At 47.2% G+C, this 22,946-nt stretch overlaps 1 protein-coding gene across 4 annotated transcripts in view; it reads right to left on the bottom strand.

The window, feature by feature from the left end:
* Positions 1-3,579: 3,579 nt before the first annotated feature.
* The window catches only part of jar (Myosin heavy chain 95F jaguar), a 207,026-nt gene continuing 187,659 nt past the window's right edge, over positions 3,580-22,946 (bottom strand). For all 4 annotated transcript variants that reach the window (XM_070539306.1, XM_070539307.1, XM_070539305.1 and 1 more), the window contains 2 exons: positions 17,512-17,700; positions 3,580-4,741 (listed from right to left, as the gene is read on the bottom strand). In XM_070539306.1, coding sequence (XP_070395407.1) covers positions 4,590-4,741; positions 17,512-17,700 — 341 coding nt within the window. In that variant the 3' untranslated portion in view covers positions 3,580-4,589. The remainder of the gene's footprint in view (positions 4,742-17,511; positions 17,701-22,946) is intronic.

The following is a 22,946-nucleotide window of genomic DNA, read 5'->3' as shown; positions in this document are numbered from 1 at the left end:
TTGCCACTGACTCGAGGGGTGTCTGTAAGGTTACGTGACGACAAGCTACAGACTTGTCTGCAAGGATTGCTACACCGCCGCCTGAGGTGTTAGCCTCATTACGGTCCTTGCGGAAGATGGTGCGAGTTCTGTAATGTCGTCGAGATTATGCAGAAGTCCTCTAACATTCCATTGTAGTATTTGTGTATTCATTATGCTACTTGTGTTTATTGTTGTGTGTTTAAGAGATGAGGATTAGCTCATGGGCCCTTTGCAGGCACCCTGACGAGAGTTTTGTCTTTTTTGGAGCTATCGAGAGAGCCCTGCCACTCCTTAGGCGCTGGTGGGGCCGTCTTGCTAGTGGTTGTGTCCATCGCCTCTTGCGAGGTGCTTCACACAAGCTGTTCCGAGCGCTTTGTTTGACGTGAAGGCCTCGGCACGTTGGACGAGGCCTTTGAGGCCACCTGCTCGGAGGTGGATGGCCCCTTCTTCTGGGGTGATGGAGCAGCGCTAGCTGCAATTGCCGCGGGGGCAGGTGGCCTAACTGCAGACTCACTGCTTGTGGGTCGGACAGCCGCCGGAAGCCGTTTTGGTGCTGCCTCCCGACGCGCACACCGGCAAAGCTGCTCTTAGGCAGGTATGACACCTGCCTACGTGCCTCCTTGAAAGATATGTTTTCTTTTACTTTGATTGAGACAATTTCCTTTTCTTTTTTCCAGGATGGGCACGACCGCGAGTACGCGGCGTGCTCCCCATCACAGTTTACACAGTGGAGAGAGTTCTCACAAGCTTCAGAGGTGTGTTCATGGGCACTGCATTTCGCACAGGTTTGGCGGCCTCGGCAGCTCTGCGAACTGTGGCCGAAACGTTGGCATTTGAAACATCTCAGGGGATTTGGCATGTATGGCCAAACGCGGAGCTTAATATACCCTGCCTTGACTGACTCAGGCAGGATACTTGAACCGAAGGTAATTATCAAGTGCTTGGTATGGATTTCTTTGCCATCTCGCCTCATCTTAATTCTTTTAACATTGATCACATTCTGTTCACTGAAGCCCTTCAAGAGTTCCGCTTCAGTTAACTCCAAAAGGTAATCATCTGAAACTACGCCACGAGTGGTATTCATAGTACGGTGCGGGGTTACAATTACTTGGGTTTCCCCAAATGACACTAGTTTTGGAAGTTTCTAATACTGGTTCTGATCGCGGAGCTCCAAGAAGAGATCACCGCTTGCCATCCTCGACGCCTTATATCCTGGACCAAAAATTTCAGTTAATGACTTTGAAACAAGGAATGGTGAGATGGTTGGCACTGGTTTGACTGGTTTTTCGGAGTGTACTATATGAAAACGAGGGAAGGTGTGGACTTGGCGTCCGAAAAATTGGAAAGCATCTTTGGTGCGCCATCTTTTCTGAGGGCGACTAGGCAGTGGAGGGAAGGAAGTAGCTATATGTAGTCGCGTAGTTTTCGGCAGCAACGCTAGCCACCCACCATGGAGTCCAACAAGGGGACGCTGCAGGGCCTGCAAACGCCAGCTGTACGTTGCTACTATAACCAAATATGACATAACCAAGGTTGGCAACTCACACAAGGTTAACCCTTGCTGCCAGGAAGCTCAGAAGTAATAAAGAAATGAGAAGACAGGAAAGATGGAAAGTGAGAGAAAGACGAAGGTTGGAGGGAGAAAGGGACAGGAAAAGGCAACTACTGATTTCCCTCGGGTGGGTCAGCCCGGGGGCGCCGTCTACGTGAAGCTGAGGCCAAAGGGGTGTGTTGAATCTGGCATTGATAGAGCAGAACAAATGGATAAGGAGTTGGCTATGATTACAATGGAATAAGATGAGGGATGTTTTTGTAGAGCTAGAATGATAGCCAATAACTCTGCCTGAAATAATGGTCTAAAATTGGGCAGTCGAAGACAGAAAGACTAATTTAACGATGGTGAAAAAAATGCCCACTCCTGCCTTCTCTTCACTGACAGATACATCTGTGGCTACTACTTTATTTATAGGGAGGTTCTCAAGGTGGTCGTCTAATAAACCTTTTAGGTATTTGATAGGCAGAAGCTTAGCGTTATTAGAAAATACTTTATCGAATTCAACACTTACTGTTACAGTAGGTAACTTTGAGAAAACCACATCACGGATTGATACTTGTAATGGTTCTAATAGCTTCTGCAGAAAAATGACTTGGGGACGATGCAGTCGAGACCATTGATTTGCAAAGAATGCAGTCAGGTCTCCAATGAACACAGAGGAGGAGCGTCTCTGGAGAGAAGCATAGATTCAGTGATGTTTGGACTGTCAATATCCGAAATCGAGCTTGAAGAGAAAGCAGGCTAGTTTCATGATAAAAGATATTTGCTACAAATTTTGGAAGACCAACACACAGACATAATGATTCACGTTCTAAAAGAACAAGAGTGGGGTTATTGGGGTGCAAAAAAATTAGCCTCTTAGTCTGGTTTGGTGTGGGCTGAGCGCGCGGACTTGCTGTACGCTTGCCGGCATGCTCTGTGGGACCATTTCACGAGAGGTTTTGGAGCGGGGCAACGGGAGGGACGAACACAATCGTTCGAAGATGCCACCCTTTGTGTGACTGTACATGTGAACGATTAGGCATTGGCGTCCAGCGTGGGGGTGAACATATTGCTTGATATCCTGTCGCGGTGAGCCAGACTGCCTCGATTCGTCAGCGCCCATCGGCGTGTTCTATTGGCAGCAATTCGGCTAAATGGCTTTGGCATATGCAAGGTGCAATAAATGCCCGTTTGATTGTTTGCACTACTGCATTGTCATTCCTTTGTCTCAAGGGCACATTTGACATTCCACAAACTGCGTAACTGCTTTTTTTTTCATGATGAAGTAATAGCTGCACGATGGGCCAATGTATTATTGCTCTGCGAAGAAAGCAGATGATGGAATGTGGGTATGCACATCGCTGAAATGGCAAAACCCTTTCCACTTTTTTCTTGAGCGTGTCGCTCAACCGCAACTACCGCATTGCAGCTCATATTTACCTGATAGTACACCTGCAGTGATAATGCAGTGGCTGTTGGTGGTAACAGAATGAAAAGGCCTCTGTATGGTGGTGTTAAGAGGTAATGAAAGAAGGTACCTGCAGCAAGGCTGAAAAGCTTGCTCACCGCAAGTTGAATGCCATAAATTTTGCCTCATTGGCTCCTCTTCAATTTTATAACCAGGTTTCAAGGTTTTGTCACAAAACAAACCTTTTTCCAGTATCAAGGTTGCCAAGCATCACGAACATGGGGAACAAAGGCGATGCAATGTGCAGAGGTTTCCTGCTGGGTGGCGCATTTTGAACAACAGCCGCTTGCCAGAAATATTTGTTTGTGAAAAGGCACAAGCAAGTGATCAAGTCTAATTCTTTGCTTGTTATGAAGATGCTGGTACATGTGCACAAGAGATGATAACTTTTTCAATTCAAGAAATTTGCAACACAAATTACTTCACTTAATTGCAGTGAAGTATACACATAATGCTAAAATTGAGGGGAAAAAAAACAAGAGAGGTTACACCAAAGTTCAGCTGTGCTGCCTTACCAAGCTAGCTCTGAAAGAAAGTCCACCCAAACAAAACATGCCATCTCACAGTTCTTTATTTTGGCCATGCTCGAAGCGCATTCATGTTGACTGGGGAAGCACATACTTTGCACATCTCTTCCACTCGGTGATGGCAGGTCTTATGGGACAAGATATTCATCAGTACACAAGGTATACAGGCAGCAGCAATGGCAGACAGTATTGAAGCATTAAGTAATCACTCAGGACAATAAATGTGGGGAAACAAAGGGGACCACCACCACATCTGAGTATAACAAGAGCATGTGCACAAAAGTGCATGCATTTCCCTACAAAAGACGACCTACAAAAATAAATTGCACCGGGAAATGAGGGCACAGCGCAGAGATTCAGAATCTCACAAACTTGTTGCAACTAACAGCCAAGCTTGAACTTGAGCATATGAATTAACAACTTTTTAAAGCACTGAGGTAAACGGAGCACATTCATGGTGTTAGGTGTAAAGTAAGCTACTGGCAAAACCAAGAAAAGCCAGTGTTCTTAACGAAGGAAAAAAGCCTCCGCAGCTCTAGAAAGGTAAGGCTACCCTGTAAATTGTGTCTAGTCTACAATTATTGTGTATCTAGTGAATAAAAACAACCCACACAAGAAAAGAAAGGTTATGCACTCATATAGGCTCAGAAGAAAAGGAAGAACACTTATCATAGAGGTATGAAAATACACGTTTACAGGTAGTAAAGCACTGCTTTTCTTTTTCCAATAATAAAAACAAAACTGCCCACAATGTTGGAAGGCTGTACTAAACATTATGGCTCAACACTCTCCATGGTGTGGTTATTCTTTCTGTAGTTCTGCAAGAATCTCCTACTAGCTGCTCCCAAACTAGCCAAGAAATGCTGTTCTACCAGGGAAAGTCAGCACAGAGGGCATGAGATCACACACACACACAAAAAAAAAACCTTCAGGAATATAAATAGCATCTTTGATCTACTGCTACATACAAATACATGTTCTCTCAAACTACAGCCCCCCACCAACAAAGCTGCCACCAAGCTTGTCCTTGTGGCCTCTACTTCTGCCGTGTGGACAGTGGAATGTACACTGGCCCGCCATACTTTGCCCACTCAGCATCAAACTCGTGCTCCAGAATCTCGGCCCCTCGCTTACGAGCCAGGCCAGTCTCTTCAAGCTTGAGCTCGCACATTTGCATGTCGTCACGCCCTGGATAGAGAGAATTGGGGTGAGGGTTCCACTTGTGGAGGAGTAATTCGGTGGCTACTTGCGGTGCCTTCTCACCATTCACGAGTGCACACCTGTCATATTTGCCAGTCACTATGCAAAAAAAGTAGGCAGAAGCATGGGTTGCAATGAAAAGGAAAACAGACAAAGAAGCATGGGTCGAAGCTGTTCCCTTAACCATGTTGTGGTCATGTCGGGCTCGTGGATGATTGTTTCAGGCAATTGTGCCAGAACCTCCGTACCTACAATAGGCAGATTTAGAAGAGCACTTCGTGCCTTACAAACGTTAAATGCATACACTCTGTGCAATGCTACTGCATGCATCCTTTGAGGGCCTTTAGTTTATTGAATGGGAACACAAATGTAAAGAAAATATGAGCTGATGCGATGCACTCCGATTACTCTGGTCAAACCAGTCTAAGACAAAACAATCCACTGGCACCCATTTTGTCGTTCAAAACGGCAAGATAGGTGCCAATATCTAAATGCCTTGTCAGGCCTACAAACGTCAGATTCACAGCACAATCTAAAATGTCTTGCACTGATAGCGAGCTTTGCACAGCGCCAAAAACACTTGTCAGGGACGCTTTCAATGCTGAGTCATGCAAAATTTCGCGGAGGTGAAACTATTTCTGAAAAAGATCACCCAAGAATACTGGCCATGGAAATTCAGCTCCACCTCAGAAGATGATAATAACTGAATAATAAGTTTCCAAATTGTGATTTCTTGAATAAAGGTACTATTTTTCCTGTCCATCTCGCATTACATTTGCAGTTTCATCTTTATTTTACGTGACTGGAATGTCAACCCTTGTGTTATATTCGAATGTGTGTGGTACCAATTTAAAAGGACTGACAACCAAGTTTCATGGTACTTATCTTTTTTAATGCGATGGAAAGCTTACCGGTCTGAGTGTTTAATCATGAAGTGCTAATGCAGAAAACGCCGTGGTACAATTTTTATCAGTTTTTTGATCTGCAGTGAGGATGTAGTCATTCACTGGAAGCATGCTGAAAACGGCAATAGGGGAGCATGATAGCAATTATATGCCGGCATTAGTTGTAGGCAGATGACAAGTGCAGTTGTAGCTGTGAGAAAGTATTATTTTGTTTATCAAGTCGATCTTACTGCGATTCTTGTTTTCCGAAGTGTTAAAGTATTTCTGCGATAATAGCTACGCGTTTTCGTGGTTTGCTGTCCAACTGCTTTGGTATTTAACCAGCCAAACAAAAGCAATTGAATTGAAAATGAAACGGCGCTTGTACACGTGATATACAGTTCATCGCGTTGTTTGTAGCCATGTGTGTGCTTTTGCTTTCCGCAGCATAAAATAAAGCACAAGTGTCTAATAATATACCAACTGCAATTTTAAGCAATAATTCTGCTGTACTTAGTAACAGTAGACTTACGTACAGTAATCACATAGAATACATCCGAAGTACCAAGATTTCACCGCCAGGTCTCACCACTTACTGGTTTTTGAGGCTTTCTTTGCCGATTTAAAATTATAATTTCTACTTAAAGCGCGAACAGCACACTGGATTCTATGACTATAAATCTTGGTAATTTCATTTTCATCGACGTCTCCCAACACATTCTGGCCAGTAGTCAGTCTCTTTAAGGACTTAATCAAATACCGCAGGGCAAACAAAGTAACCAGAAAAAAGTGCGACCAAAAGTCACTCAAAAATTTAGGAGACAATTGTAGTTGACATCTGCATAATGCGGAGTGTTGCGCGAATCGTAGCAAAAAAAGATACCGTTGAAGCCCTTCTCGATGACAATAATACAGACATGGCCACTTTCACTGAGTCTTGGTTAACCCCTGACATAGATAGCACTGAGCTATTGCATGCAGATTCTCCCCACACTGTTTTCAGAAGTGATAGGAAGGAACGAAGGGGTGGTGGTGTTCTTGTCTTCACGAAAAACAGCATTCCTTGTTACCAGCTCTCGACTAATTGTACTCATGAAATTCTTTGTGTGCACATATCCATGCCTACATGCACATGCATGCTCATAGCTTGTTCCTTTATCGACGAACACTGTCATTTCAGATGCAACCTCTCAATTCCCATGTGCTAACTATATTATTTGTGGCGATTTTACCTTTCCGGACATCAACTGGGACAATCTAACAGCATCATCCCGCCAGTCAAAAGATTTCCTTGATTTAGCCTTAAACTTCAACCTTACACAAACAGTAAACTTTCCTACACGTGGCTCAAACACCCTTGACCTGGTCCTCACTTCTCAAACCAAATACATTCACTCGTTAGCATGTGTCAATGGGCTGAGCGATCACAGTATTGTCCTTTCCAATTTGGATATCTCTGTTCCAATCAAACAGCATTCAATAAAATTATTATGGGACTACAATAAAGCTGACTTTTTCAAAATTAACAATGAACTAAATACTTTTCTTGAATACCTCAAAGAAACTGCCTTCAGAAGGTCTGCTGACGGAAAGTGGCTGCTGTATAAGCAAAAGCTACTCGGCTTAATCAATAATTCCGTACCCCTTGTTTGCATTCGTGGTGTCATGGGAAAGCCTTGGTACACAAACCAACTACAAAAACTAGCACAAAAGAAAATGTTGTTCTGCCCTGGAATGAAAGAAATATTTCACCTGCTTGCACGAGTACAACAGCTTTCTAAAGCTTTCTAAAAAAAAATTTTATCACCAGGATCTTCTCAATATCATCCGTGTAAACACCCAAAAATTTTGGAAAATACTTGCACCAAGTGGAAATCAGTTGCGTAACATTATCACAACTAATCCTGATGGGTCTCATGTTCCACTTAAAAAGCGTTCTGATGTCTTAAATTCATACTTCTCTTCCATCTTCACTTGTGAATCGTCCACCAACATTCCTGTTTTACCAAGATTTTGCGGCACTGAAATGCCTCCCATTGATGTAACTGCTGAAGGTATCTTGAGCCTAATCAATAAACTTAAAATGTCTAGCTCTCCCGGACCTGACAACATACCAGTGAAGATACTAAAAGCCACTAACGTCATTACTAGCCACATATTACAAATCATTTTTACCCAGTCTATAAGTGAGGGTACTATGCCTAAAGACGGGAAACTAAGCAAAGTAACCCCCGTCTTTAAATCTGGTAAGCGCTCTGACCCATCCAATTATTGCCCGATCTCACTTACATGTATTGCCTGTAAACTTTTAGAACATATCATATATTCCCATATAGCATCCCACCTCGACAAAAATTCTTTTTTCTTTAGCAAACAGCATGGCTTTCGTCCGGGCTTATCATGCGAAATACAACTTTTTGAATTCACCACAGATCTCCACCGAAACGTAGATTCTTCATTTCAAAATGACGTAATTTACTGAAGATTTTTCAAAGGCTTTCGATCGCATCCCTCATCATCGACCGGTGGGACGCGCTTCACATCGGTTTCGCAGTTTTTCGATGACTGTGCCGGATTATCACCTTGTGCTACAAAAATTCTTGCACCAAGTGTTCCATGTAGTCATCAGGACCATGAGGATACCTGCCTTTCAGGTAGGGGACCATTTTTTGGGACTTTAAGGACAATTGTGTGCCCACGCAAGGCGAGTCGTCGCTACGCCTAGGCTTGCTCCGCCGACCGCTTGGCCTAGCTGCCGCGGCCGACGGGCGGTTGCTGCTGGAACGCACAATATTCCGAACTCTACCTGCATCATGGCCACTCCCATGAGTGTTGAAATAGAGGGGGAGGATATTCACCCCGAAGAAGTAACCAAGACCCTGGGCTGGCGCATCGCCGGTGAACGCAAGTCCCGACCACGTCAGCGAGACCTAGGTCTACCCAATGCGCTTCAATCAAAACCCTCCGGTGCCAGTCATAGACCCGAGAACGCCAAAGATACGTTAATCAAGAGAGCGCGCATGCCTGCATTGCCCTGAGACGATACCAAGATTGTGGTGAGACCACGCGGGGGTTTGAATATCAGCAAGGTCGGCCATATGGAAGTTGGCCGGGCCATTTATGCTGCAGCGGGAGTCACCAAAGAAGAATGGATCCGGGACGTGATATGCCCAAATTACCAGCAAAGCATCGTTGTCATCAGTACTTCAAAGAGAGAAAATGCTAACCGGTACGTTGGAGTCACCAAGATTGTCGTCCAAGGAAACGAGCACGATGTCAGCGCCTACGAATTGGCCCCCCATGGCATGACCAAGGGAGTCATACGAGGCGTCCCCCTCGGAGACACGGTTCAAGAAATCAACAAGAACATCGTCAACGAATATAATCCTACTGCTGTAGAGGCCAACCACATCGCTAACATGACGTCTGTGGTGATCGCCTTCAATGGACCCAAAGTGCCGAACTACGTTCGTTACAGGGGCCTGCTCGCCAAATGCTCGTTATACAGAAAACAGATAGATATCTGCTATCAGTGCGGTCGCCTGGGTCACCACATGGATGTTTGCCCTAATCCAGCAGACCGGATCTGCCGGGGATGTGGTGCTCAAAATCCAGATGAACAGCACAAGTGTACCCCCAAGTGTGACCTCTGTGGAGGAGAACATTTGACCGCAGACAAGGTGTGCAGAGCTCGCTTGAAGATCCCGTACGTGGTACGGAAACGCCGGTGGGAGCGGAAAGATACTAACTACACGTCTGCAGAAGCCTCCAAACTGCCACCTCGGGAGGGAGCAGCTACGTCAGGGTACCGGAATCACTCTCTTTCCCGTGAAGGCGGACGAGGGCGGAGCACCAGCTGCGCCTCAAAGCCGGGCTTGAGAGCGTTGTCGCCGGGTGACGTGGCCAGCAGCAGCTGCAGCGGGCGCCGCCGGGAGTCGCGCTCAAGGTCGAAGACCCGGAGCCAGACACCGTCGAGGAACGCCGCTAAACAGGTGGGCTGGGCAGTTAGATCTCCTATCGCTCTTAGCAACAAAGATTTCCCTCCCCTTCCCCAGACTCCCAAAAAAGATTGTGAGGAATGCATGCAACTCAAAGCGCTTGTAGTTTAGCAAAATGAGCAAACCAGCGCGCTTCTTGCACGCATGGAGGCATAAGAAAAATCGAAAAGCAGCGAGGATGTCACAAAAAATTGGAGGACGCTTAAGCTTCGCCTTCAAGAGTGGAACGCGAGAGCGTTCCCGTCGACCCGCCAAGGGGTGTAAGACAGTGTAAGACAGTGGACGCGGTGAGCGCCGAGCCATATGGTCGAGCAACGCTGCGTTCGGCGCAGCAACGAAACGTGCGCCTGAGCAAGTGGAACGAACCGAAGAACTCGGTATCTCGGAGGGGGAAATGATGCACGCCAGCCAAACGTCGTGATCGGCACGGGCAGAGAGATAGACAGATAGCGATCTAAAGAAAGGAAGGACGCTTGATTCTGCTGAGGGAGCAAGGCGAAGCGTTGTCAGGGGAGAGGGAGTCGGGGCTGCGAACCGCCTCGCACCGGTCCTCGCAGCTCCAATGTGCGCGTGGCGCGCCATCTGTCGGGGCAGCGCCGTACATGGAGAGGAGGTGGTCTTCTGTGTTTGCCGCAAGATGGCTCTGCGTGTGCGGAAAGCGCAGAAGAAATGCAGCGGAAACGCACTTCGCTACTCGTGTAATTGCGACTTCTGCAAGTTACATGTTCATAATTACCGATATACACCGCAGTATAACTTTCCACGGCTCGTTTCGAAGGCAACACCGCATTCACTAGAGGCGCGTTTGTACCGCTTGGAAGCATCGAACTCGTGGCTGAGTGGTAGCGTCTCCGTCTCACACTCCGGACACCCTGGTTCGATTCCCACCCAGCACATCTTGGAAGTTGCTTTTTATTTATGAAGTGCCTGCCGTGATTTATCGCTCACGGTCAACGCCGCGGACGCCGACGACACCGGCTTTTCTGCGACACGAGCTCCTTAACGCTATCGCGTTAAAACGCAAAATTGCCAAGAGGGACGCTCAGCCGGAGCCCCCGGTAACAGCAATGGAGGCAGAGAAAATTGAATCGAGTCCATCTGAGGAACCGGCGTGGGCCAAGCCCATTCAAGCCCTCACCGAGATGGTCACACAGCTTGCCAGCCAAATCGGCTTGGTAACGTCCCAAGATGGCCAAGTTCAAAGCGCTAGAAGCTAATGTCAACCAGCTCATACTAACTACTCAAAAAGCTAAAAAGGGAGCCCCGTATGGGAAACCGTGCATGGGTAGTAGTCTCACGACTACCAACCTGCGCCAAGATGGCGGCCAGGCGTAAAAATAGGAGGGAAGATACAACGATCTTAGCCCAATGGAACTGTCGAGGAATTAAGAACAAAATAGGCGAATAACAGCAACACATAGATAATGCGGAACACAAACCGGATATCCTTGCAATACAAGAAATGAATTCGCGACCAAAACTCGCTGGGTACGTCACATACATCGATCCCAGTGAGAAAAGCACAGCGATCCTAGTCCGAAGCAACATAGCTGCAACGCAGCACGTTACCAGCCAGAGAGGGTGTGAACATGTTCTCCTGGAAATTCACAGCAGAGGCATAGGAAGCAAAGACAACATCTTTATACTCAACGCATACTGTCGGCCCTCCAAGAAGAACCTCGACATAGAGGGCACATTACTCGACAGCAAGAGAGGCGGGCAGCCAACCCCTATTGATATTAGGAGATTTCAATGCGCCTCACACAATATGGGGCTACAAATTTTGCTGCAAGAGAGGCAGGGTGCTGGCGAACCTCATGGATCAGCACACATTAGCCCTACTCAATGAACCAGACACTCCCACCCGCATGGTAACAAGTACGACCCGGGACACCACTCCAGACCTTACCCTGCTGAGTGGAACCTTGGACGTGTCGTGGCAGAACACAGGCGCGAACCTGGGGTCGGACCACGATATCCTCAATATTACGATCAGGGGGCCCGCGTTCAAGGCCCGAATGGGAACAACAAAGATAACTGACTGGGACAAACTTTGAAAAAGGCAAGCAGCCGATGAAGACGAGGACACAAACAGCACCAAACCGTATGGGGAATGGGCTAAGGAACAACTCGAGCTGGTAGAAAAATACACCCAGAAAATTGCGACCACACTGCAGACACCCTGTGTGGACGCAAAGCTTGCCCACCTTTGGGAAGCACGACACAGCCTCACCAGACACTGGAAGAAACAACGACACAACAAGAAACTTCGCAAACGCATCCATGATCTCAACAAGCAAGCCACTGAATACGCGTCCAAGCTGTGCAGAGAGAACTGGCTGAGCGTGTGTGATGGACTGCAGGGCACCCTTTCTAGCAGGAAGACGTGGTGCCTCCTTTGTCACCTGATCGATCCTCTCGGCAGCAAGAGCGCCACAAATCGAAGCCTCACGCGCACCCTCAACAACTATGCTGGGGGTGCCGACAAACTCATCAACGACCTGAAGGCCAAGTACCTGAAAATGGAGAAAGGTGATATCGCACCTACCGACTATGCAGGACCTACCAATGAAGCGTTAGACAAGCCATTCACTGACACCGAGATGATTTCAGCAATCTCGGAGAGCAACAGGGCAGCACGCCGGGACCCGATACCTTTACCTACAAGTTACTTAACAACCTCGAGCACAAGGCCCGCAGACAGCTGCTCGAGTATATGAACCGGGTCTGGGAGTCTGGCAAACTTCCACACGAATGGAAAGAGGCAGAAGTGCGCTTCGTACCCAAGCCTGGGAAGACACCTCACATCGACAACATGCGACCGATATCCCTCACGTCCTGTGTGGGGAAGGTCATGGAACGTATGGTACTTAAGAGGTTGCAGCGACATCTCGATGCCACCGATCAGATGCCATAGACAATGTATGGTTTTAGGCAACACCTGGGCACCCAGGATGTTCTCGTACAACTCAACGAACTGGTAATTAAGCGAGCAACGAAGCAGGCACCGCGAGCGATACTAATGCTAGACCTCACAGGTGCCTTTGATAACGTCACACATGAAAGTGTCCTCTGCAACCTGCGCAACATGGGTTGTGGAGTGAAAACTTTCAACTATATCCGAGACTTTCTTCGTAACCGAACGGCAAGGATCAGAATAGGAGAGACATCCCAACCGATCTCCCTGGGGGATAGAGGAACGCCGCAAGGTTCGATCCTTTCCCCCCTCCTATTTAACATGGCTCTCCTGCCGTTGCCCAAGCTTCTTGAATCAATAGATGGTCTGGGCCACACCTTATATGCCGACAACATCACCCTCTGGACTGCGAGGGCAGGGTCGGATGGCTGGATGGAAAACACGCTCCAAAAAGCGGCTAACACGATCAACAGCTATGTGAAGACATGTGGCCTTTGCTGTTCGCCTCAAAAATCAGAGCTGACCATTGTCAGACCACGTGCATCAAGCAAACAAGCAGAAAACATAGAAATCACTTTGGAAGGAAACCGGATCCTCCCGGTACCTCAACTCAGGATCCTGGGCCTCCTGATCCAGGCAGACGGCAAGGCAACAGCCATGATTAGAAACATCAGGCTCACATCAGACCAAATCTTGTATATGATCAGACGAGTGGCCAAAAGGCGGAGGGGTCTGAAGGAATCGGACACCTTGCGCCTCGTTGAGGCCATTGTTATCTCACGAATCGTCTACACAGCGCTGTACCTGCAGCTCCTCAAGAAGGACGTCTTGCAACTTGACGCAATAATCAGGAAAGCAATAAAGCAGGCCCTGGGTATTCCCATAAATTCATCCACGACAAAATTACTTCATATGGGAGTCCACAACACAGTAGCCGAGCTCGTAGAGGCCCACCTATGAAATCAAAGGGTACGCCTTAGCCAGACCAAGGCGGGCAGAAGCGTCCTCCGCAAGCTAGGATGGCAAGAATCGCACTACACCCGCCACGACCAATTACCCGATAAGTTGAGTGAGAAGCTGGAATGCAAACCACTACCACGCAACATGAGCCCCACAAGGCATGCCGGACGACGCGACGCCCGGGCAAGAGCCATCTTCAGGACCCTGGAGGAAGACAACACTGTTTTATATACAGACGCCTCTCTATCCAAACGCTCCACGAGGGCAACAGTCGTGGTCACCGGGCTAGAAAAGCTGGTCACCTGCGCATCAATCTACACTCCATCTTTGGAGGAAGCAGAAGAAGCAGCGATAGCTCTCGCACTCCTGCAACCTAACGTCACCAAGATCATCACAGACTCACAAGCGGCATACAAGAACTACAGATCTGGCTGGGTGTCCCATGCGGCACTAAAAATCCTTGGTAAAGCTACGCCTCCTAAACAAGCAATCGAATTAGTTTGGGTCCCGGCTCACTCCTCAGTTGAGGGCAATGAATATGCTCATCAACAGGCCCGAGCGCTAAACTCCCGGGCCAACGAGGAGGAGGCAAGGGGATGGCAACCCATCACAAATTACAGAGATATAGTCAAATATTACAGGGACGGTAGGAAGACACTTCCGCACCCCCACCACTCCTTGACCAGAGCCGAACAAACAATATACAGGCAAATCCAGGCAGGATCCTTTTCCCACCCCTGCCTTCAGAACAAAATATACCCAGAGAGATACAAGAACACATGTCCTCACTGCAATGCATTAGGCACCCTTCGGCGCGTCATAGGAGAGTGCAATTTTTCCACAGACCACCCCCACCTATACCCATAACTAACCCCCCTGCTATCCCCACCCTTTACGAGCGATGGGAGATCATGCTGTCCAGCCCCGCCCTGGAAGACCAGCTCCGACTGATCCACAGGGGCCAGGCGACCCTGGAAGTATATGGAGCTTGCGAAGAGGGAGCCACCCCATCAGACGCTTAACGAATTTCATTTCATAATGGACCAGTAAAGTTTCTCTCATCGACTAGTGTCCAAACTTTCATGCCTTCACCTCGACCCACTAATCCTATCATGGATCTGCTTCCCGACAGATCGCCTCCAGTTCACCTGTGTTGGCGGTCGCTGTTCAGATACGACCAAAGTAATATCGGGTGTACCACAGGGATCCGTCCTCGGCCCACTCCTTTTTCTAATATACATTAATGACCTCCCAACAGACATATCATCTAGAAAACGTCTATTCGCCGATGACAGTGTTATTTACCATCGTGTCACTACTAACGCTGACCAATCAATTCTGCAAAATGACCTAAATTCTATTGACAAGTGGTACTCACGCTGGATGATGAAACTAAATGTCTCCAAGTGCAAGTTAATGCATGTGTCACGTAAATGCTCTATTTCCAAATTTCCATACTCTTTAGGCTCTGTGAATTTATCTGAGGTCGACAGTTACCGCTACCTTGGCATTATCATCACTAACAAACTAAATTGGCCGAACCACGCTCTACAATTAACAGCTGATGCCTCAAGATCCCTTAACTATATTAAAAGATCCCTATCCTTGTCTCCTCCGTCGACTTGTAAACTAGCATATGAAATTTTCATCCATACCAAATTAGAATATGCATCTACAATTTGGAATCCGCATCAAAAGTACTTGATTGACATTTTAGAAGCTACTCAAAATCATGCCTCCCATTTTATCTTGTCGAATTATGACAACACTATCAGCGTTACTAACTTGAAGTTATCTATTGGTCTACCCCTTTTAGCATCAAGACTTATAATTTTGCAACCCTGCCTATTCCATAAATTGTACTATAACGTTCTTGACCTTCGTTCCTCGCTTTTATTTAGACCCGTGCGCTCATCACATTGTCTATTCAATTCTTTAAGGGGGGAGGCTACCCTTGAGCTTCAACTTTTTTATTTCTTGAGATATCTCGAAATTTTCAGGGTAAGCTTGTAGTACAAACACTTGAAGAACTACAAGGTTTCATGGAGCTCTGCTCACTGGTTCTCAAGTTGCATAAGTATATCAAGGTGGTTTACTTGGGTTCCTTGGGACATGCCTGGAGAATTTGCAAAATGTGCTGACACTGTGAAATTCAGCATAGTCATTCCTGGATAGGTACCCCAGGGCAAGACAAGGCCCTTTTTCTAAATTTCCTTGCTAAAAATTTTAGCACTGCCCTGAATTTAGTGTTGCTAATTAGGCCTGCATTAACCAAATTTTAATTGTTTATTACAAGTTGCAGACAATATCTTAAAAAAACGGGTTTGTCTTGCCCTCAGAAATTTATTCAGGTATGGCATAAAAGAAACCCCATGAAATTCTGATAAGTGGTTATTAAGATATGGCTTTCCCTAGCAGCCACACCAGGCAAAAAATTGATTCTTAGAAAACTGCCTTAAAAGATTGAGAGAACACCAACATTTTTTTTTCTTTAGATATCATGATGAAATGATGAAAAGCTGGTGCGTAGTCTCCATCGAGTGGCCCGGCAGAACAACAAGCCTCAGAGATCTTAACAACGGCCTCCAAGTGCACTGTGCGTTTGCGCCTGAAGCCACATCAACATCAACATCATTCCGACGCCGTGCCAGATCGTGTGCCCAGAGAGCGTTGTGGCAATGCGCAAGCGAGGACTCGCGTCATGCCGAAGCTTGGATAAAAAAGATGCCAGGTGCTGCTCAGCATAGAAGAAAAATTAGACATTGTCCGTGCTATCGAACGTGACACGAAGAAGTCGGCACTGGCACGCGACAGGGATCTGCTGTTGACTACGGTGTGTGGCATTTGGAATGCGAAGAAGTTGCTCGGCAGCACTGCTGCGATCGCGAAGAGATGTTGGCTACAAGCTTTGACTTTTCGCCATCGTTGCCTCTGTTGTTGCCGAAGTGTCGGATAGCGACAGTGATGAAGACGTCATGGAAAGCGACAGCACGGGCGATTCAGGCCCGACAGTGGCAGAAGCTGCGCATTACGTCAGCCTCATGAATGCAATCGTAGCAGCGAGAACAGGGGCACGATAACGTAGCTCTATTCCAAACGAAAAGTATTCCAAACTCCGGCACCCGGCAATGGAAAAGGTGCCCCGGGACTTCTGCAGCACTACTCCGCATGTGCACGAAGAATACGTAACGCCAATGAGGAGTCTGCTATGCGAATGTTTGCCGAGAAGAGGGGGCTGGCTGAAAAGCAGGCACACAGCTTCCGTAGGTTTGACGCCGCCGCGGCATCAAGCAAAAATAACATTTTTGTCACGCGAAGTGAATAAATACTGCATGTTTTTTCCCCTGTTCATCACACTCTCTCTGAGTTCTGTTTTCGACAGGTAAGTGGGCGATTTCATGCTATTTCGGTTAAACATACTACCGTTTAGTATGTACTTTTTCCGAGCTCCGGCCAACTATGGTGTAACGAGGTTTCACTTTAAATATGTACGTAATCTACAAGTACCGAGCCATATGGGAAGTTATTAATATAACGATAAGTTTCTGCAAAAAAGTGCGCCACATGTAATATAATCTGAACTAAATAAACTGATTATTATTATTACTATTATTATTATACTTTTGCTGATGTTAGATATGCTTTCGTGCACAGCCATTTATTATTGCATGCTGTTTAATTTCATTTTGAGATCTCTTCTCCTGTAATGCATAAAAGAAGTCAATTTTTCTTATGCTTTTCTTGGTTTCAGCGTCTGTTGCTTTTATATGATGGCATGAATGCGGTTGTCAGGAAAGAACAGCATGGAAAAGGAGTGCTGCAAGTTCGATTTCCAAATGAAAGTGACTTGGCCGAGAATCCTCTGTATTTTCTTTCTTCTATGGACCAGAACTAATGAATGCACTGTGATTTTGTGGTTTTCAAGGTTTTTTTCCGTCAGCAGAATAAGGACACATGACAAGAAAGTGTGTGGTGAAAAAATAGAAAAAAGTCTCTTACCTGCTATCAGCAGAACGGGGGGCCTGCCAGGGTGCAGCTCCATCTGCCGAGCAATGTATTGCCCATCAAAGTGAGCAAACCAGAGGCCACTGCTGCTTCCGTCTTTACGGAACGGAATGCGAAAGTAGCGCTGACGATTCTCCTCACTGGAAACATCCCCACGGGATCCTGGAGAGATGGAGTGTGCACCTGCAACCAAAAGAATGGCAGTCAAGTTACCCAGAGATGATTTTCAAACGCAAGCAGCTTCAAAACGATGACCACAAGTTGCCAGCAACAACGTCGAATTGAAGACATGTCCTGAGCAGCCACTGAACGATACAAGGATCAACAATGGGCAAATGAGGGAACAATGTTTCAATAAATGGCTCTGCTCACCACTTTGAAACCTTCCTGTTGCCCCTTGGTATTGTCAGGATACAAGGGTGTCTGACAACTGCTGCACCAACATTTCTTCCCCTCTTTTTTTGTCACTCATGGGACACAAATTAGGCCAATTTCGACAACTACTATTCTGGGTTAAGATTGCAACATACTGTCATTGAGCACAAGACATGACATCTATGATAACTGCTGCCATGACGTTAAAATAGGTGGCGTACCTGTCCAAGAACTCGTTGACACTGGAGCCCACGTATCTGTGATGAGTGCTAGCCTACGTAGACGTGTAAAGAAGGTCCTCACCACTGCAGCTGCCCGAGTGCTTCGTGTGGCTGACGGCGGCGTGTTGGTTGTACTTGGAATGTGTACTGCGCGAATAAGTATAGCCAGCCGCTCTACTTCTGTTCTCTTTGCTGTCATCGACAACTGCCCTCACAACATTACCCTTGGATTGAACTTTTTGTCCCATCATTCCGCTCTCATCGACTGCGCAACCGGCGTTCTTCAGTTGGAACTGCTTGAAGTCGCCGATGTTCAGAGCACCGCTCCGCCGCACTTGTGTTCGCTTCAAGATGTGCGTCTGTCACCCGAGGCAGTCACTTACGTCGCTTTGATCGCATAGCCACAGATTCCCGACGGTGAGTATGTCCTTCGCCCCATCATCGACGTGCTTTTGAACCAGAATGTTGCTCTTCCGCCTACACTGGTGACGATCACTAATAACAACGTGATTCTTCCACTTCTGAATTTCAGCCTATGCCTTCAAGTGCTTCCAGCCGGCATGTTCTTGGCAAGCATTTCTAATACTTCCCAATTTGACACTGAAAGTCTGAATGCCGAGAACAGTTTCTTAGCACCAATTGCAGCTCCCAGCTCTGGTTCCCTAACGGATGACTTGGCGAAGATGATTGCACCTGACCTCACTTCTGCACAGGCCACGGACATATGTCTCCTCCTCGAATCGTACCTTGACATCTTTGATTTCGGCATCAAGCCTTTAGGACAAACATCTGTTGTTCACCACTGTATCAACACTGGAGACACGAATCCTATTCGTTGGCGTCCCTATCGTGTATCGCAATCTGAATGTAGAGTCATCCAATCAGAAGTGGACAAAATGCTCTGCAAAGAGTCATCGAACCATCAGCCAACCCTTGGGCTTTGCCTGTAGTCCTTGTGAAAAAAAAAAAAAAGATGATACCTCCTGTTTTAGCATCGATTATCACCATTTAAACAAGATCACCCGAAAAGACGTCTACCCACTACCACGCATTGATGACGCCTTGGATTGCCTGCACGGAGCTAAATACTTCTCGTCCATCGATGTTCGATCCGGCTACTGGCAGATTTCAGTTGATGAAATTGACTGCGAGAAGACAGCCTTCATCATGCCGGATGGCTTATATCAGTTCAAAGTCATGCTGTTTCGCATATGCAATGCTCATGTGACATTTGAACATATGGTGGACTCTCTTCAGTGAGGCTACAAATGGACCACCTGTCTCTGTTACCTTGATGACATTGTTGTTTCTCCCACATTCGGCAGCCACCTTACTCGACTTGCTGCCATTCTTGTGGTCATCTGAAAATGTGGCCTCCAACTGAACTCCTTGAAGTGTCAATTCGGGCGCCGTCCGATTACCGCGTTGGGACACCTCGTTGACGCATCCGGTGTCCAACCATATTCAAAAAATTTCGCGCTGTACGCAGTTTGCCTGTACCACGTTCTGCTTCTGGCGTGTGCTGCTTTCTCGGCCTGTGTTCTTACTTTCGCCTTTTCGTCAAAAACTACGCAGACGTTGCTCGGCTTTTGACATATCTTCTAGAGAAGAACACACCGTTCTCATGGGGCCCTGAGCAAGCATATGTGCTCGCCGCTCTCATTGGGTTTCTGACCACCCCTCCCATGCTTGCCCACTTTGATCCATCTGCACCGACCGAAGTTCACACTGACGCAAGCAACCACGGCGTCGGCGCTGTTCTTGCCCGACAGCAGAATGGTAACGAGTGCGTGATAACTTACGCCAGCCGCCTGCTGTAGAAATTACTCACCTGCTGCAGGTTTCAGCAGGTGACTCACCAGTCACCTGCTGAAAGAAGTTCCTCCATCACCGAGTGGGAGTGCTTGGCTTTAGTTTGGGCTGTCGCCAAGTTCCGGCCATATTTGTACAGCCCCACGTTTTCGGTCATTACAAACCACCATGCCCTCAGTTGGCTGTCTTCCCTCCGGGACCCCACAGGACGGCTTGGTTGCTGGGCTTTGCAGCTCCAGGAATTTTCATTCGTTGTCAACTATAAGTCTGGATGTCTGCACAAGGACACTGACTGCCTCTTGCATTATCCCGTTGATCCTCCTGATCCTGTTGCGTATGATCTGGTGACCTGCGTGATGGCTTTGACTGACATGACTGACATGTGCGCTGAACAACAATGCAACGCATCCTTACATTCCATCATCGCCAGAGTGCAATCTGGCAGCATCGACGGCACGTGCCGCATGTTCGTGCTGCAAGATGGCATCCTCTACTGCTGCAATATAAACCCTGATGGCCCCGAGTTGCTCCTAGTCCTTCCTCGTCATCTGCGATCCATCGTTCTCGAACAACTTCACGATGCACCGACGGCAGGACTCCTTGGAGTTTTGCGTACATACGACCGCGTACGATGCCGGTTCTTCTGGCCTGGTCTGTACAACTCTGTGCATTGTTATATCACAACTTGCGAATTGTGTCAGCACCGGAAGATATGTCCCCTGCCACCTGTCAGCTGACTCCATCCAAATGAAGTTCCATTTGAACTATTCTTTTGTGTAGGCCTTGACCTGGTTGGCCCTTTTTCGACGACTAGAGGGAATAAGTGGATCGCTGTCGGGACTGATTACGCGACACGCTATGCAATAACAAAGGTGTTGCCGACTAGTTGCGCAACTAACGTCCCCGATTTTCTCCTTCATGAAGTCATTCTCCAGCATGGTGCACCTCGACAGTTACTTACAGACCGTGGCCGCTCGTTCTTGTCTCAAGTTGTGGACGACCACCTCCGCTCTTGTGCCACTGAGCACAACCCACAAACGAACGATCTGATGAAACGTCTCAGCCAAACACTCACAGAGATGCTGTCGATGTATGTTTCCAACGATGACAGCGAGTGGGACGCCACGCTGGCCTACGTGACAATTGCTTATAACTCGTCCCGACATGACACCGCAGAATATTCACCCTTTTATCTTTTGTATGATCGTGACCCCACTTTGCCCTTCTATACCATCCTACTTTCTGTGCCCCGCATTGCCACTGAGTACGCTTGTGAAGTCATCGATCGTGCTCACACGGTGCATCAAGTCGCCCAATCTCGCTTATTAGCCTCACAGCATCTGCAAAAGAATGTTGCAACCGGTGCCATTGCGATGTTCAGTTTGCCCCAGGTGCTTGAGTACTGCTTTGGTCATCATGTCGTCAGGTCGGCCTCTCCCAGAAGCTTCTCTCTCGCTACACAGGGCCTTATGAAGTCCTACGTCAAGTTAATGACGTCAGTTACGAGATCGCGCCGTTACCGATTCATCTATCCTCAAGTCCACTGCCTGATGATGTCATGCACGTTTTGTGGCTGAAGCCATACTTCACTTGCAGTTCCTCGCCTACCATGCGCCGAGACGGTGCTTCACCACCCGGGGGTCCTGTTACGGACGTATGAAAGAAGAGAGAGAGGAAGAAGATTGCGAGACGCTGGCTGCTGCGTGTTGTTACTAGTCAGCCATTTTAACCCCACTGACTTTGCTTGTATATACATTGTAAATAGTCTTATACTTCCAACATCCCTGTAATAATATTTTGCCATAATACTATGCAATCTTTTGGCACAGCATTTCCGTTTAAACATTTTTATCCTTGATGTTTTTAATTCTTGCCAATATGATTAAAGGAATATATACATGTGCGATACCTATCTTGGGTGTTTTACTTATAGTACATTTACCACCACTGACAATGAATCTGGCACTGTTCACTATTTTTTTCAGACTTGGTTAAGTTCTGCCATCGTATTGTGTGATCTAGTGATTAACAGTGACCCGAATGTACTGTCCTGGATTAAGTTGAGCATAGTTAAACTTCATTTGTGGCTACTAGTAATTTTTTATGTGGTCCTTCATTCACTATTTAAGGAGTGCCATATGGGTCTGCTCTGCAACTTTTGCTTTTCCCAATTTACATCAATGATCACTCCAACTGTGTGAAGTCTGTCAATTTATTCACTGAGGACTGTTATATAAAACCAACAACTGATCCTAATAACTCTGCTGACCTTGTGGAGATGCTCGACTCTCTCATTGCACTTATGCTGTAATGTGCTTGATGCGCAGGAACTGACTGAATGTATATATGTACGTCTTCTGTAAAAATAAAGCAGTTGTGAGTGACACTCTGTCCCACTGCTTTCTCTTGTGTGCTGTTCCTTGGCACCTTAAAATAGTTATAATTAGAACCACGTGGTCTGCATCCTGAGAGAGCGAGGTCTAGCGCCCGCGGACATTGGCAAGCCTGAAGCGAGGGAGTACGGAAGGAAGCCTCATGGGTGGTCCGACTTTCTTATGAAGATAACTTCTTCTGTCTCTCACTCTGGAAGTCGCAGCTTTGGGAGCCAGGTGGCCATGGGCCACAGGTGCCACGATGAGCTGTCTGGCATTGCGGCCTAGCACTGGGCGCTCGACACCGTTTGGGACAGTGGGCGCCGTCAACTTGGATGCTGTGTGCACTGAGCGGGGTAGGACCACCTCACAGAGCTGACGTCTCCTTGCGGCTGCCTGTCTTGCACCCACTTTGGGTGTTGTCTTTGGATGCCGGTTGTTGTCAGGGTAGCGGCGCATTCCCAGATAGCCACAAACATCCAATAGATGTACCGGATACAAACATGCAGCAGAATATTGGATGTCCTATGGACATCCTTTACATGCACATACATCTAAGGGATGTGCAATGGCATCAAAGCTTTGGATGTCCATAGAACGTCTCTAAAAACTGTACTTCAGACGTACATTGCACAAAGTTTTAGATGTC

Source organism: Dermacentor albipictus, chromosome 5, assembly GCF_038994185.2.
Source record: "Dermacentor albipictus isolate Rhodes 1998 colony chromosome 5, USDA_Dalb.pri_finalv2, whole genome shotgun sequence".
NCBI lineage: Eukaryota > Metazoa > Arthropoda > Arachnida > Ixodida > Ixodidae > Dermacentor > Dermacentor albipictus.
This window is presented reverse-complemented; position numbering and strand designations above follow the sequence as displayed.